The sequence below is a fragment of the Scyliorhinus canicula genome, chromosome 26, assembly GCF_902713615.1.
Source record: "Scyliorhinus canicula chromosome 26, sScyCan1.1, whole genome shotgun sequence".
NCBI lineage: Eukaryota > Metazoa > Chordata > Chondrichthyes > Carcharhiniformes > Scyliorhinidae > Scyliorhinus > Scyliorhinus canicula.
This window is the reverse complement of record NC_052171.1, coordinates 3,483,952-3,499,621: the sequence shown is the minus strand read 5'-3', so window position 1 is coordinate 3,499,621 and position 15,670 is coordinate 3,483,952. Positions and strand designations below refer to the sequence as shown.

General features: G+C 49.5%; 1 protein-coding gene across 8 annotated transcripts in view; it reads left to right on the top strand.

Moving 5' to 3' along the window:
• The window catches only part of LOC119957517 (fibroblast growth factor receptor 1-like), a 213,658-nt gene extending 198,211 nt beyond the window's left edge, over positions 1-15,447 (top strand). For all 8 annotated transcript variants that reach the window (XM_038785641.1, XM_038785643.1, XM_038785640.1 and 5 more), the window contains 6 exons: positions 2,371-2,564; positions 5,641-5,763; positions 8,149-8,219; positions 9,021-9,158; positions 10,447-10,552; positions 11,555-15,447. In XM_038785641.1, the coding sequence (XP_038641569.1) occupies positions 2,371-2,564; positions 5,641-5,763; positions 8,149-8,219; positions 9,021-9,158; positions 10,447-10,552; positions 11,555-11,731 (809 nt within the window). In that variant the 3' untranslated portion in view covers positions 11,732-15,447. The remainder of the gene's footprint in view (positions 1-2,370; positions 2,565-5,640; positions 5,764-8,148; positions 8,220-9,020; positions 9,159-10,446; positions 10,553-11,554) is intronic.
• The last annotated feature ends 223 nt before the right edge of the window (positions 15,448-15,670 follow it).

Here is a 15,670-nt window from a genome sequence, read left to right as displayed (position 1 = left end):
CAAATATATTCCTGAACAACATCCCTTTTAATATATTGCTGAAGCCGTGTTCAAATTTGAAAGCTTTCATTGCGGTTTATGTTTCCACGGCTCCCTCTCTCCCAAGAGGCTGTGAGTGGTGGTTATGTCTCTGTGTGGGCACTGTCAGATGCTGAGACAAAACACAACGAACGTCAACCCTGATCGCTGCCTCCCATACAAGGTCACCCCTCCTCTGCCCCTCATCCATCACCTTAAACATTCACTCCCTCCACCACTGGTAACAACAGCCGCAAGAAGCACTGCAGCAACTTGCCAACCTCCCTTGACGGCACCTCTCAAAGCTGCAATATCTGCCACTTGTACGAGACGCATGGGAACATCACCTACAAGTCCCCCTCAGACTTGGAAATGGATTAATGTTCCTCCTTAATTGCTGGGTCAAATTCCTGGAATGTCTATACTCACAGTGAGTGTACCTATACCTGATGGACCACAGCAGTTCACCCTCAACTCCTCTAGGTCTACTAGGGATGGGCAATAATGGTAGCCTTGCCAGTGATGCCCATATACCATAAATAAATACACTTCAGAGTGGCAGCTCCATGGCGTGGTGGAGAGCCAGAACACTGGTTTTGTTCCCTTTTCCTGATTGGGATATGCTGTCGTCACTAATTTGCTTACTGCTGTCCCTGGCTGAGATGAGTTTATCCTTCCAGGCGAGCAAGCCCCAGTTTTGGTTGGGCTCTTCATGTGCGTATTGGGGTGAAGAGCTTCATTGCTGTGGAACTCTTGCTGTGCGAGGCAAGCAGTATTAACATTCAGGCATAAAGTAACAACAGCAAACTACTTACACAGTGACTTCAGTCCGATAAAACATTCCAAGGTGCTTCACAGAATTTTATTCGACATCGAGACACATGAGGTGATATGAGGATAAGGTGAGAAGTAGGCTATTGCAGAGAGAGAGAGACGTTGAGAGAATTTCCAGAGCTTGGGACCCTGGCCGCCAATATAAAGCAGGGGAAAGTGGCACATGCCAGAGGTCAAAAGTGAAAATACCTCCGAGGGTTGTCTGGCTGAAAAGGATTACAGAGCTAAGGAGGAATGAGGCCATAGAAATTGAAAAGAAGAATGACCATTGTTAAATTGCACCAGTAGCCAATGTAGATGAGCAGTCATGGATAGAACAGGACTTGCTGCAGTTTGGATATGGACAAGTGTTTTGATCTGTTGAACTATATCGAGGGGGCTGTATTCTCCGCCCCGCCACATCACTTTTCAGCCTCGACCCGCCGGCGGGATTCTCCGTTACACCGGCCGGTCAATGGGGTTTCCCATTGTGGGGCAGCTCCACGCCGGTGGAGAAACCCACCCAGGGTGCCTGGCCAGGAGAGTGTTGGAATAGTTGCATCCATGGCTAACAGATGCATGGGTGAGGCTTTCAGCAAATGGCTGGAGACTGTTGAAGTCAGAGATTGAGTGGGAAATCTGTGTTGACACTCCAGGTACATTGCTGAGGGAGTGATGCACTTTGAGAAGTGTGCAGTCTGTCAGATGAGGCAGGCAGCCAAGGACCCCATCTGCCCTCTGAGTCGATATAAAAGATCCCATGCAATTACAGTGTCCTGGGCAATATTAACTCCTCCTATTATCTGATCGTTATCATGGGCGGGATTCTCCGACCCGCCCCCGCCGTGTCCCGAATTCTCCGCTACCAGAGATTGGGCGGAGGCGGGAATCGCGCCACACCGGTCGGCGCCCCTCCCCCCCCGGCGATTCTCCGGCACGCGAAGGGCCGAAGCCCCGCCACTGTCATGCTTCTCTCGTCGGCGTGGATTAAACAACCTACCTTACCGGCGAGAGCAGGTGGCGCGGGCGGGCTCCGGGGTCTTGGGGGGAGGCACAGGGCGATCTGGCCCCGGGGGGTGCCCCCACGGTGGCCTGGCCCGCGATCGGGGCCCACCAATCGGCGGGCGGGCCTGTGCCGTGGGGGCACTCTTATCCTACCGCGTACGCCATGGTCTTCACCATGGCGGAGGCAGAAGTGACCCTTGCGCATGCGCGGGGATGATGTCAGCAGCTGCTGACGCTCCGGCGCATGCGCGGACTTCCGCCGGCCGGCGAAGTCCCTTCGGCCCTGGCCATCACGCCGGGACACCCCCCCCCCCCCTCCCGCCGGGTAGGGGAGAATCCCAGCCCACGTCACTGTTTGGGGCAGTTTTCTGTTTGTAAATTGACTTCTGCACTTTCTACATAATAACTTCAAATAATTCTTCACTGACTGTAAAAATCTTGTTGTCCTGAAGTTGTGAAAATTTGCTATACAAAGGCAAATCTCTCCCCAGCCATTCTGGTTGAAGGTTATTAACTTGAAATGTTTTTCTGCAGGTCCGCTCTATGTCATTGTTGAGTTTGCATCCAAGGGTAACCTGCGCGAATATCTGCGTGTTCGCCGGCCTCCTGGCATGGAGTACTGTTACAATCCTACCCACCACATAGCTGTGGAACAGCTGTCATTCAAAGACCTGGTATCATGTGGTTACCAGGTATCCAGAGGCATGGAGTATCTTGCATCGAGAAAGGTAGGAGGCACACCAATGGAGCCTGTGGAAACATTGCTTCTCTGCCAAGGGCTGGTGTGGGATGTGGGCCTGGGAAGACAGGCTTCCCAGAGTGATGGGGGCAGCCTGTCGGGAAGGAGAAGACCTCTCACAGATGGAGGGGTGCTTGAGGAAGCTGAATTTGCTTTGCTCCGGCTCAATGCCACTGGTCCCATAGCACTGTTCGAACAGTTGCTCTGAAGTTGATGGCGGCAGCATTTGGGAGCACTTAGACTGGGAAAAGGCCCTCCTTCCGCCGATAGCAAGCCGGGATAGAGAGGCATATCTGTGTTGCAATGACGTATGTGTGGTATTGGAGGCCTGAAAAATCCTTTTGCCTGAAAAATCAAAGGGCATAGAATTGAGTGGGGACCTGATGGAACTTGTGCCTGACCCATTGCGTTGATAATGGTCCTCTTCAAGATAGATATCCAGCTTTGTGTTGAAGAGATTTAAACAACTAATCAGGACGGTGCCCCATAGTGAGCTGTTCCAGTCACCAGCTGTCCTCTCAGTAAACTCATGTTGGTATTGCCCCCTTGCCCGCTCATCTAGCCTTCCTGTATTGGTGCTGACCGATTCATCCGCACCTCCCCGGCACACCTTCATTGATCTGTTGGCTAACCAATGGGGAGACGAGAAGTGATGAATTCCAGAGTCTAATCTGGTGTCCCCACCCCTGCCCCGCAACCTCTACTTCTGCCAGCCAAACAGTAACATCAAGGAGGGGGGTGGTTGGAAGAATGAGAGACGGTGGGCAGAATTCTCCGCAAGGCCGGACGCCGTCGTGAAACCTGGAGAGGTTCACGAGGACGTCGGAAGCCTCTCCCGGCCCCTTATTCTCCCCTACCCGGGAGGATAGGCGGGCCGTACCGGGAAACTCGGCCGCCGGGCCTTGTCCCTGGCTTCAAGGCCCGGCGTGCCAAGAATGACGCCGCGGCAGTGCCTAATGACGGCAGCCCCGCATGCGCGGTTGCCGTCTTTCCCCTCAGCTTGATCTTGCGGGGCGGCGGAGGGGAAAGAGTGCGTCCCCTTGAGACGCCGGCCCGACGATCGGTGGGCACCGATCGTGGGCCAGTCTCCTCCCGAGCATGGTCGTGGTGCTCAATCCCCAATCCGCCCCCCCACAGGCCCCACACTTGCCTGGCACACCATGTTCATGATGCCACGACCAGGTGTGGTTGCCGCCGTCGTGAACAGGTCGGGAATGGCAGGCCGCTCGGCCCATCCGGGTCGGAGAATCGCGGGCCGCCGTGAAATACGGCTGCCCGCGTTTCTCCGAGCGGCGTGTCGGAAAACCGGACACGCCATTTTGGGGGGGTGGGAGAATAGCGGGAGGTGCGGGAGCGGACCTCCCGCTATTCTCCCACCCATCGTGGTTGCGGAGAATCGCGGCCGATCTCTTTGAAGCAGATCATTCTGGGTGGGTTTGACAGGATGTATTCCTGGCTTCTAGAGTCAAGAACCAGGGGTCCAGGCGGCATCATCTCAGGCCATGAAGTCAGCTATTTAGGAATGAGATGGGGGGTGGCACGTGGCGCATTGGTTAGCACTGGGACTACAGCGCTGGGGACCTAGTTCGAATTCCGTCCCCGGGTCACTGTCCGTGTGGAGTTTGCATATTCTCCCTGTGTCTGCGTGGGTTTCACCCCCACAACACAAAGATATGTAGGTTAGGTGGATTGGCCACACTAAACTGCCCCTTAATTGGAAAAAAAATAATTGGGTACTCTAAATCTTTTTAAAAAAGGAATGAGATGGGGAGAGATTTCTGCAGCCTTTGGAATTCTCCATCCCAGAGGATTCTGGATACTGAGTTGTTGAGAATATTCAAGGGTGAGAGATTGATAGATATTTGGCTTCTGAAGAAATGAAGAGATATAGTGGGCGGTATCACTCCCCCCCCCCCCCCCCCCGCCGGGTGGGAGAATCGCTGGGGCACCGCTAAGTCGCGCCACGCCAGCCCCCGAAACCAGCGCTGCGTGAATCGCGCCCGGCCGCTCGGCGAATCGCCGCAAACGGCGAGCAGCGATTCTCCGGCCGCTTCAACACGACAGGTTCCCGCCGGCGCCGTCCACCCCTGGTCTCTGGCGGGGGGGGGGGGGGGGGGGTTCCAATGGGGTCTGGCCAGCGGGCCGGCCCCAGAACACCGGCGCCATGTTGGTGAGGGGCCGGCACTCGGACGAAGTTCCCTGCGCATGCGCAGGATGACGCGGCCCAACTGCACATGTGCAGGAATGAGCTGCCCCAACTGCGCATGCCCGGGTTGGCGCAGCGCCCATTTGGCTCACGTAAGGAGGCTGGAGCGCCGTGAACCGCTCCAGCACGGGCCAGAATAGGTCATGCCTGGGCCCTGTTCGCGTCGTCGTGAAACGCGATGGTGTTCATGACGGCGAGGGCACTTAGTCCCGGGAGTGAAGAATCCCTCCCAGAGAGAGAGGGAAATGAATTGAGACAGAGGATGAGCTGTTATCTTATTGACTAGTGGGGCAGGCCCGAGGTACCACAGGCCCAACCCTCCCGTGTCCTACGTTTTCAGAATCGTTGTTCCAAGGAGAAGACCTCTCATTCTGCTAAACAGCAGAGAATATCGGTCCATTTGACTCAATTTCTTGTCCTCACTCTGGGAATCAATAGATCAAAACTTTATTGTAGCCCTTCTAAAGCAAGCATATCTTAGATCCGGATACCAAAACTGTGCAGTGTGTGACAGCAAGACATCCTTACTTTCATTGCATTTTTGTTGAGTGGTGTGCTGGCCAGCCCTGTTGCTGCTTCTTCAGTCCACCTTCACTGCATCTTTGTTTCAGATGGATGGCAATGGCCCCACCCCCGCATTTCAGCTTCAGCCTCATGATTTGGGGTCTGCAAGCACATGAGGTGCTCCATTAGTGGTGATAAGACACCTGCCTTCACTTCTTATCTTCTTAAGTGCATTGTATGTAGTGTTGAAGCCAGTTCCTTTGTTGGCTGTGTCCAGATGCACTCAGTTGGTGAAATTAGACTATTTTGTGAGTTTGCTAAGCCTCCAAATGTTAACGGGGCTTTCTCTCCACAGTGCATTCACCGGGATTTAGCGGCAAGAAATGTTCTGGTAACAGAGGACAATGTGATGAAGATTGCTGACTTTGGACTGGCGCGAGATATACACCACATCGATTACTACAAAAAGACAACAAATGTGAGTTTCCGACACAGTGTGACGCATTATGAATGGAGTTCTGACCAACCAATGTACATCTGTTGTTCGGACCACCCTCATTGCACTCCAGTCCCGAGGTCACTCATCATTGCCTGGGTGTTAGAACATAGAACAGTACAGCACAGAACAGGCCCTTCGGCCCTCGATGTTGTGCCGAGCCATGATCACCCTACTCAAACCCACGTATCCACCCTATACCCGTAACCCAACAACCCCCCTTAACCTTACTTTTTTTTTAGGACACTACGGGCAATTTAGCATGGCCAATCCACCTAACCCGCACATCTTTGGACTGTGGGAGGAAACCGGAGCACCCGGAGGAAACCCACGCACACACGGGGAGGACGTGCAGACTCCTCACAGACAGTGACCCAGCCGGGAATCAAACCTGGGACCCTGGAGCTGTGAAGCATTTATGCTAACCACCATGCTACCGTGCTGCCCAACAATGATGTTCCTGCATCATTGTACCTCTTCACCATTGGGCTGGTGATCAGTGTAACAAAACAAAACCCCAACCTTCTTCAGACATGTCCAGGACAATGTTAGCCCTGATCAACCCAGCAGACACCAGTTCAAATCACATTGGACCCCACCACTGAGATCCAGGGACCTTCCTCTCGGCTCTGATTTTAACCTCCTCTTCTGAATAGGTGGCTAGGACAGCATGAGAATGAACGGGAGAGCTGTTACTTCCCACTTGAGCTGGAAGGTGTAGGGGCCAGAAGAGATCCAAAATGGTCAAATAGTTTGACTCTTTTACCTCTCTGTGGGTTCAGGAGTGCTCTTTCACTACCCATGGGGAAAGTTTGGATTTCAGTCTCCATCCTTGTTTCTCTCTGCTGATCCGAATCCACTCAGCACCCAACTGTCATTCCCGATGGCGCGGGGGAAATCCTGACAGGCCTTGAAGTCGGAACCCCCCCTGGCCTCTCAACGCCTCGGACCCTCCATCCTCAACAGACTTTCCTCTGCATCATGAGGATGCTGCATCGGTCGTCAGTCCATGAAAGCTGGTGGCTGTTTTGCGGGTTAAGGAATTTGCGCTGGGGAAACTGTGGTAGCTTTCAAGTGGGAATTGGATAAATACTTAAAGGAGGGATTTGCAGAAAGAGCAGGGGGGAGTCGGGACTAAGTGAAAGAGAATTGATGGGCCAAATGGCCTGCTTCAATGTTCTCTTACTTTCTGATTTGAACAACTGGACTTCATTCAGCTCGCAGCATTGCTGGACCCGTAACAATTCCATTTCCATGCTGTCTCCAAAAGCATAACAATTTGAAAGGAGGTCCCTCACTCTACTTACCTCTTTCAGCCAGTTCTCCGCAGAGCAGTCCAAAGTTAACCCCCAAACCTAACTCTTCCCTTGTACCCTGTACTTTCCACACATTATAAGAATCTATCTAAAATCCTTTCAATGTTGTCGTTGATACTGTGCAGTAGTTGTTTGTATTCCATTCTCTAATTCCCCATGATAAACAGAAGTCTGCAGGAGCCTCCTCTCCATCAAAGCCTCTCGTGAGTAAATCCCTGTTCCTTTATTTCTCATGTCCTTATCATGGATCCCCTTAAATATATTCGCGACAATGCTCTCTTGTGCTCCCTATGGTGTTGGGTTCCACATTATAACCATCCTCTCGTTAAAGAATTCCCTGTTTAATTGACTCTTGTAATTGTGACCCCAACTTCTGGCTCTGTCCACAGGAAACAATCCTCTCTGCATCAAGCCTATCAAATCTTTTCTTGATTTCATAAGATCTCTAGCCGGTCACCCCTAAGTCTTGTCTGTCCAAGCAAAAAAAAGTCTATTGAGCGTTTTCCGATAAGTATATCTGCAGTTCAGACATCATTCACATTCACCTTCTCCGTCTGTATGTCTGTTTCTTACTATGGAAACCAGAACTGTGCTCAGGAAGTCAAACATGAAATAGCCACGGTTCAATGTAAATTTAACTTGTGTGAGTTTGAAAAATATTGTGCTCGAAGCTGGCTCCACCCACAAAACTGACCACAGTCCCAGGATGAAGTACTTTGCTCAGAAACTGACTACAGCTTGTGCCTAATTCATTAATGTGCCCAAAGTGGAAATCAATTCAGACATACCTTTGGCCTCAACATGTAATCCTACTTGATACATGGACACAAAACCTGGGTACCCTTGGGTGGCAGTATTGTGGGGGTGGAACATGCAGGTTATGCCAAGAGCGTATGTCTGACACATGGACGATTGGCCTTTTGTTCAAGTGGGTGGTCTTGGAAGAAATTATTGTGCAATGTTTCCTAATCTGTTGTATTTGGGTGTTCAAAGATAGTTTATTATCAGGTCATCATTTTAACACGTTGCCTTATTTTGGTTGGTTTTACAGGGCCGCTTGCCTGTGAAGTGGATGGCCCCAGAAGCCTTGTTTGATCGAATATACACACATCAGAGTGACGTGTAAGTATGAGTTGAATGTGTCACCTACGCAGCAGGTTCATCCTGGCTGTATCTTGAGATTGGCGGATTTGAAACAATAGCTTAGACACAAAGAAATAGCAGCAACTTGCAAAATACTGCACCTTCAACAGAGCAAAACATGACCCTTCCCGGGAGCGTCATTAGAGCCAAATTCGCATTGAGCCAGGCAATGGTGAACCATCGCTTTCTTCAGTGATTCAAGTCTCAAAGCCTCGGCTGCCGACCCTTACTGAGGAGAAACTCCAGCTTGGTCAAGGGGAAGTCTTATTGAGGGGAGAGAGCTGGAGAGGATTGGTGAGAAAAGTTGGCACCAGGGCAGCACTGGTGCTTGGGACTGGTGGAGTCAGTCCGCAGCAGGAGCCAGGTCTGTGCCCTTGTTTCCTGACCTGCCAAGTTCCAAGTGCCTGCAGTGCAATGATGGAGGTGATGAGGGACAGCTGGGGAGGGAAAGGGGAAGCAGTGAAGAACAAGTTTCCAAGAAAGTACCAAGTTAGGGTGTGACAAGCTGTGCCTCTCACTCTATGATGTTGCCAGGCCAACAGAAAGCTACAAAGGATAACACTACAGGGGGAAAATGTCATCTATACATCTTTTGTACTCTGTCCGATGAGCTACACTTAAATGAACAACATGAGTTCACCCAACTCTGAATTAATTTTTGTCGTGAATCCTTTGTTTCCTGTTTTCTGGGGTGTCACATTGACGGCGGGGCTGGTTCGATATTGCAAAGGTGTGAATGAATGGCCTCTCCGCTGACCACAAACTCTTCTTGCTCCTCAGCTGGTCCTTTGGTGTGCTGTTGTGGGAGATCTTCACACTGGGAGGTTCCCCCTACCCTGGTATTCCAGTCGAGGAGCTCTTCAAACTGCTGAAGGAGGGACACAGGATGGACAAGCCCTCAAACTGCACCAATGAACTGTGAGTAAAGGCCAGTCACAGCGAAGAAGGAGTGGCCTCTTTTTTTCCCTCCATCCCTCACAGGATAGTGACTGATGGGCCATGCCACCTTACTGAGGCACTCAGCAGAAACCAGGTTCAGCTCCTTTTGAGAGTAATCATGGAAGAAGAACTTAGGTGTGTGTGGTGGCACATAAAGCGAGTGAAAAGATTAATTAACCAGTTTTGCTGCTGTTGGTCGATGGGACGAATGTTGACCAAGGAAAGTCACTCTTCTCGTGCAGTATCACAGGGTATTTTAATGCTTGCCTAAGGGGCCGAGGATAAATGTCCGTGGCATAACACCTCCCACAGTGTGACAGGCCCTCAGTGAGTACATAGATCTGCTCAGATAGGTATACTAATTAATCCTTTTTTTTAAATTTAAAGTACCCAATTCATTTTTTTCCAATTAAGGGGAAATTTACTGTGGCCAATCCACCTACCCTGCACATCTTTGGGTTGTGGGGGTGAGACCCACGCTGACATGGGGAGAATGTGCAAACTCCACGAGGACAGTGACCCGGGGCCGGGATCGAACCCAGGTCCTCGGCGCCGTAGTCCCAGTGTTAACCACTGCGCCGTGCCACCCCAGCATGTCCTTTTGACTGTTCGCAATAGGCAGATTAATGTCTCAACCAGCCTGTGCTTGCAAAATTCAGAACATAATGTCCACACGTTAGATGTGATTCCATAATTAGGAACAATCCCGATTGTGCAAAGAATTACACCAACAACCAATTTAAGATTATCAGTCAGAATCATAGTGTGGCGCACTTACATATATCCATACACAGGGCCCTGGAGTTTGCAAACAGAATATGCCCAGATATTTCACCTGTTCCCTTTGAAATTTGGTATTCTTGCCATTCTATCCTGATGGGTGGAAGATGAAAAGCTTTGACGGGATGTATCTTTTTCAGCAATAACCTAAACAAGGGGAAATATCAGTGTTTTCTCAGTGCTTCACTTCTTAGAACTGAGGGAATCTTTATCCAGTGACGCTCATGTCACAGGCCAAGTTTGGAGGGAGTCTACAATGCCAGCCCGTGAACAGAATTCAACATTCTCTCCAACGATTCCAGTGCTGAGGCCTCAGTGCCAGTCCTGACTTGAGAGAAACTCCAGCGGTTACTGTTACAACAAATCTACTCCCCCTCCAAACTCACGTGTTGCCCAGAATGTGTCGTGGACCTATGTGCAGATGGGATCTTGGTTCACAAAGTTGATGCTGCTTGCTGCGTTTAACTGGCTTCCTCTTCCTGCTCAGATACATGACAATGAGGGACTGCTGGCACGTCATGCCTTCCCAGCGGCCAACGTTCAAGCAACTGGTGGAAGATTTGGACAGGATTCTGGCAATGACCTCCAATCAGGTGAGAATGCTTTTTGTTGAGTGTTCAGTCTGAGGGACTGGATAGCCAAACACTCTGTCCAACACTGATTTACTAGAGAGCTGAGATCCAGGAACATTTTGAGGCAAGTGTGATGTTTCACATCCATTCACAACACAAGTTCCTGCTGCTGAACATATAGTAATATAGGGGGAGGGTTATAGCAGCTAGTTTCTGCCATTGCCAAGTCCTCACGGTTCCCTCGCTCAGATGGATCATTCCTCCTTTCCTTGTTTGTAAAGCCATACAGTCAGTGCCAACACCTGACTGCACCATCACGAGAGGGGGTGTCCCCATCTCCTTACAGTCATTTCACTGGCTCATTGGGTAGCAATCCAGCATCAGGAACCATGAGCTGACACGTTAATCCTCCTTTCTTCACTCCACAAATTTGGACTGTTTCTGGAATTTTCATTTTCATTGGAAGTGAATTGAGTCTACAACAGAAAACAGCTTGTGATTTAATATTTATCAGCATGATGTCAGCCATGGTCATCTGAGGGCCCATAGGACAGCAGCTGTCGGAAATGAAAGGTCCAAGTGTCAGACGGCTTGAGGAGTTTTCCTGAGGCCGGGAGACATGAGGGAACATTCCCCTACCCATGACCCAAATGTACTTTGACGCTGACACGGGGTGAAGAAACATTTCCATTGACCACCTTCTTGTAATAATATTTGGCTTCTGGAAGGGAATGTATAAAGCATGTTTTCAGCCCTCTGAAACAGAGGAATCTAAGTAGATTAATTATATAGCCGAGAAATGGAGGAAATAGAAAGGCCTTTTATAGAGAGGCCTTGTAACAGTCTGCAGGATGTGTGGTTACAAATCCTTCAGAGTTTGGTTGACTTAGCCAAGCCCACTTCAAAAAGCCGACAATTCAGACTTCCAAATATCTGCCCTGGTGGAGCCTTTTAGTTCCTGGCTAGTCAGGGTGTTTATTTGGAGATTTTGTTCATGGTTTATTTTGTCTTGATGGGTTACAGGACTACCTGGACCTGTCGGTGTCCTTGGATCAGTATTCACCCAGCTTCCCGGATACCAGAAGCTCCACGTGCTCTTCCGGTGAAGATTCAGTCTTCTCTCATGACCCTCTGCCTGAAGAACCCTGCCTTCCCAAGTATCCAGGACACATGAACGGAGGCCTAAAGCGGAAGCACTGAGAGACGGTCACGTTGTTCCAGTCCAGTAGAACTCCTTGAGGGGTCATTTCATGAAGTCATTATGTTGTTGATGGAGTCAAACCTGGTTTCTCTGCACAACCACTTGTCGTGGCCCGTGTATACTTCGAGGTTATTGTCCTCTGAGGCTGCCCACTATTCTTAACCAACGTTTAACCATCTTTTTTTTTTAAGCCACAAGTCATTCCTTGCTATGGCCTCACCAATCAGAACCTTTCTGGACCAATCGGAGAAGGATTGACATCATATGAAAGCCTTCAGGAGCTGGACTTTGTGAGTTGTTGTCAAGCTGTTTGTCCACCCCACACTTCTCTTCCCCCTCCCCTTCTCCACCCTCTGTTCCCACAGTCTACAGGTGGCCCTATAATGTGAGATTATCTACTTTATAGCAGCCTCACGTGTACAGATCCGTTCAAACCTTTGAACTTCAGGAAAGTACATTGGACAATTGGGGAAGGATGTCCACTTGGAGTGGAAGAGTCTGATCCTTTTTAGCAAGGACCTGGAGGAATCTTCCAATTTCAACCAGCTCCTGCGTGTTCTTTCACTCTGGACTGCCCTAGAGTCACCGACTGCTCCTTCCTGTGTCTTAGAGCCGGGACTCTGACAGGGGACCAATGGACACAAAGTCATGGATTAAATCCCGTGCTTTGTCAAACTGAGAGCTTCACGCTGAATGACAGAATGCAGAAGACAGCTCTGCTCTTTGTAAATATAGCCAAATATGTATAAATATAAATATATTTACATGAAATGTTTTTGTAAAGAAAACAGTGGTTACCAGGATATGTACCTTTAGGGATGAACATATCGATATTATTGATTGTGTCTTGTTCTATGCTTGGGGCTTTCTACACGAAGGAGGGGTTCAGAGATGAGGGCATCTGGTGATGAATTTGGAATTTGCCACAAATAAATGAAATATATTGGACATGAGTCTATATCATGGATACATTGAAGAGATGGGTCAAATCTCACACTCTGAATCGACTGGTTGGGCTGCAGAAATTGTTGCTTGACCTCGCTGTTGATTCAAAAGCAGCCATGGATTTAATGTTAAGATGTTGGTTTTCTCTACTCGGGGCTCTTTGATCTCCCACATGCTATTGGTACCCTGACTGAGACAGCAGGCAGTCAATGACGATAGTCAATGACGACTCCCGTTTACATAGTCCCTTTGACAATAACGTCCTGGGTCAGTTACCCGGCCTCCATGGGCACCACAGTGCTTTTCTTGAGAATGGGACGCAGAATGATCCTGCCTCACTGGAGGAGTTTCCACATCTCAGCCCACCCACCCAGCCAGCCCCTGCTTGTCTCACCATGAAGCTCTTAGCCTTCTCTGAGAACCTTTCTGTACCTATACGATCATGTTCTCCAAGCTTCCAGTGTGCTGTTTGCTATGATGCATCCACCTTCATTCAATTTGAACCCACAAGTCTCCAGGGTGATGTCCTGGGAGAATCCGAGGTCTGTTCTCGACTTAAATGAGACTCAAGTAACTGACCGATTGTCACATGCATTGAAATAATGAATCTCTTGGAACCTACAGTGGTCACTGCGCCCACTGATCTCTGACCACTTCTAAAATGCGCCGCAATAGCCCAAGCTCCAGTCTTCTCTCCCACACACTACCCCCTACCCAAACACACATTGCAGCAGCAACTGCCAACAAAGGAAAGCCAAACGATGGACCGGGTTTAACCAGGTCTGCCGCCCACATTGTGAGTACTTGGACACTCACCAGCTGCAGGGCACCTCATTTGAGTGCCACCCTTGGTGCAGGAAGCTGAAGCACCAGGAGACACACCCATTGTTCTCCCCACTGCCAAGTCCAGGCAGTCCCTGATATTTTCCCCGTAGGAAGCGCTGCGGAAAATAAGTCTAAATAATCAGACTGGGAATCAACGCTGAAAGGGCCGATTGAACCATCAGGTAACCTTGACGTTAAATGCACCCCTCCCTCCCATTCTATGGGACAGTCAGACACTTTGTAGGTAGAGGGAGCCAGTGCCATGTAACTGAGGTTTTTGCAGACAGGAATACACAGTCCTCTTGTGCTCAGGGCTCCAATACCATTGCTGATCCTAATCAGCAGCCACGGGGCAACAAAAATAAAACTTGGCAGCTGAGGAGAACAGGGTTTGTAACAACAGAATATTTTGTGAATGGAAGCATTGTACACTCTGTGGTCCCAGCTGCCTGCCGCTGGCTGATGAAGAAACTGCAGGGGTTTGCCAGATTCCAATCCCTATCCATTGATGCCGTCGAAACCAGGTGGGAGTGAACTTACTGAGATCTTGTTCGTCTCTCCTTGCCGCGCCCACAATCTGAGAACTACTCCTGGAGCCGATTGCCTTGGACCGTGACTGTGGGTCTTCAATTGATCACAATGACTGAGTGAACATTTTACTGGAGGAGGCCATTTGGCCCATTGCACATGTACTGGCTCTTTAAAAAGAGCTATCCGGTTATTCTCACTCCCCAGCCCTTCCCCATCTGACCTGCAGTTTTTCCATTTCAATTCCCTTTTGAAGCTGCTTCCACACCAGCCTTTTCAGGCAGTGCAATCCAGATCAGAGCAATAAAAACTAATTTTCCCCTCTGCTTCTTTCAGCAGTGATCTGGAATCTGACCTTCCTCCTAGTGGGAAGGTTTCTCCCTGTCTACTATTTTCAATATGTATCACTCATTTCATAGTTGGCTCTGTATCCCCCACCTCGCAGGCCCCAGGCCCAAAATAGTATTTAATCCACTGACAACAGCTTTTATTTATTTGTTTATGGGACGTGTCACTGGCTCAGCCCACATTTATTGTCCATCCCTAATTGTCCTTGAGAAGGTGGTGGTGAGCTGCCTTCTTGAACCATTGCAGTCCCTCGGGTGTACTGTGCTGTTCCGAATAGAGTTCCAGGATTTTGACCCAGCGACAGTGAAGGAACAACAATATATTTCCAAGGCGAATGACTCGAAGGGGAACCTCCAGGTGGTGGGGTTCCCAGGTATCTGCTGCCCATGTTGGAGCTCCACTCATCCATGCATGAAGAGCGTATTCCATCACATTCCTGACTTGTGCCTTGCAGATTTGGACAAGCTTTGTGGAGTCGGGAGGTGAGTTACTGGCTGTAGAACCGCTGACCTGCTCGGGTAGCCACAGTTTGATAAGGCTGAAGAGTAATTGGGGGATGGGGAGAGAGAAAGAGACAGCCCAAGGGAAATGGAGGTCATCTACAATGAGGTTCTCTACCCCCGGCATCAGTTAAAAGTTGCCACATACAATGTATATCTACGTCCGAAAGGGACATGTGCTGGCAATATTCATTTGAAATGTAATCAAGATCTTGTCTGAACTGATTTCTCCTTCTGCCCAACCCCCATATGTACTGTGTTTTAAATGTAAGTCAGCGACGTGAGAGAGGTGATGGCGATTTAACCGACCTCCCAGCCAGCAGCACTGTGTAGTCTTTCTTTGCTCTCCGAAGAATCTCAGTGGCATTCCATTTTCGGGTGCCTTGACAACATGTTGTACATCAGTCGGAATATGTGCATGAGGTAAACCTGCTATTACCTAATTTATTGTTTTTTTTAATAAAAATGAACTGTTTTTCCTTTTTTATAAATGTTTATGCCAGTTTTAAAGTTGACCTGTAGTTATTCTTATATTTACCTTTTTTGTGATTAAATTCTTTTTAACGTTTTAGTTGCCTTTATTTTGGTTTCCTTTCTGATTTTCCACCTACCCCACTCCTCTCCCATCTCCCCATGTGTTATGAGAAGCATTGAGCTAGGTAGGCCTGCTGTTCCTACCCTCGGATACCCTGTGTCCCACATCTCATTGTCATCCAGCCTCCATCTTTCTCAGCAGCTTGGAGCCTTGGGTTGACCCCACTCTTTGATTCTTAACCCCCATCCCTTGGGGCA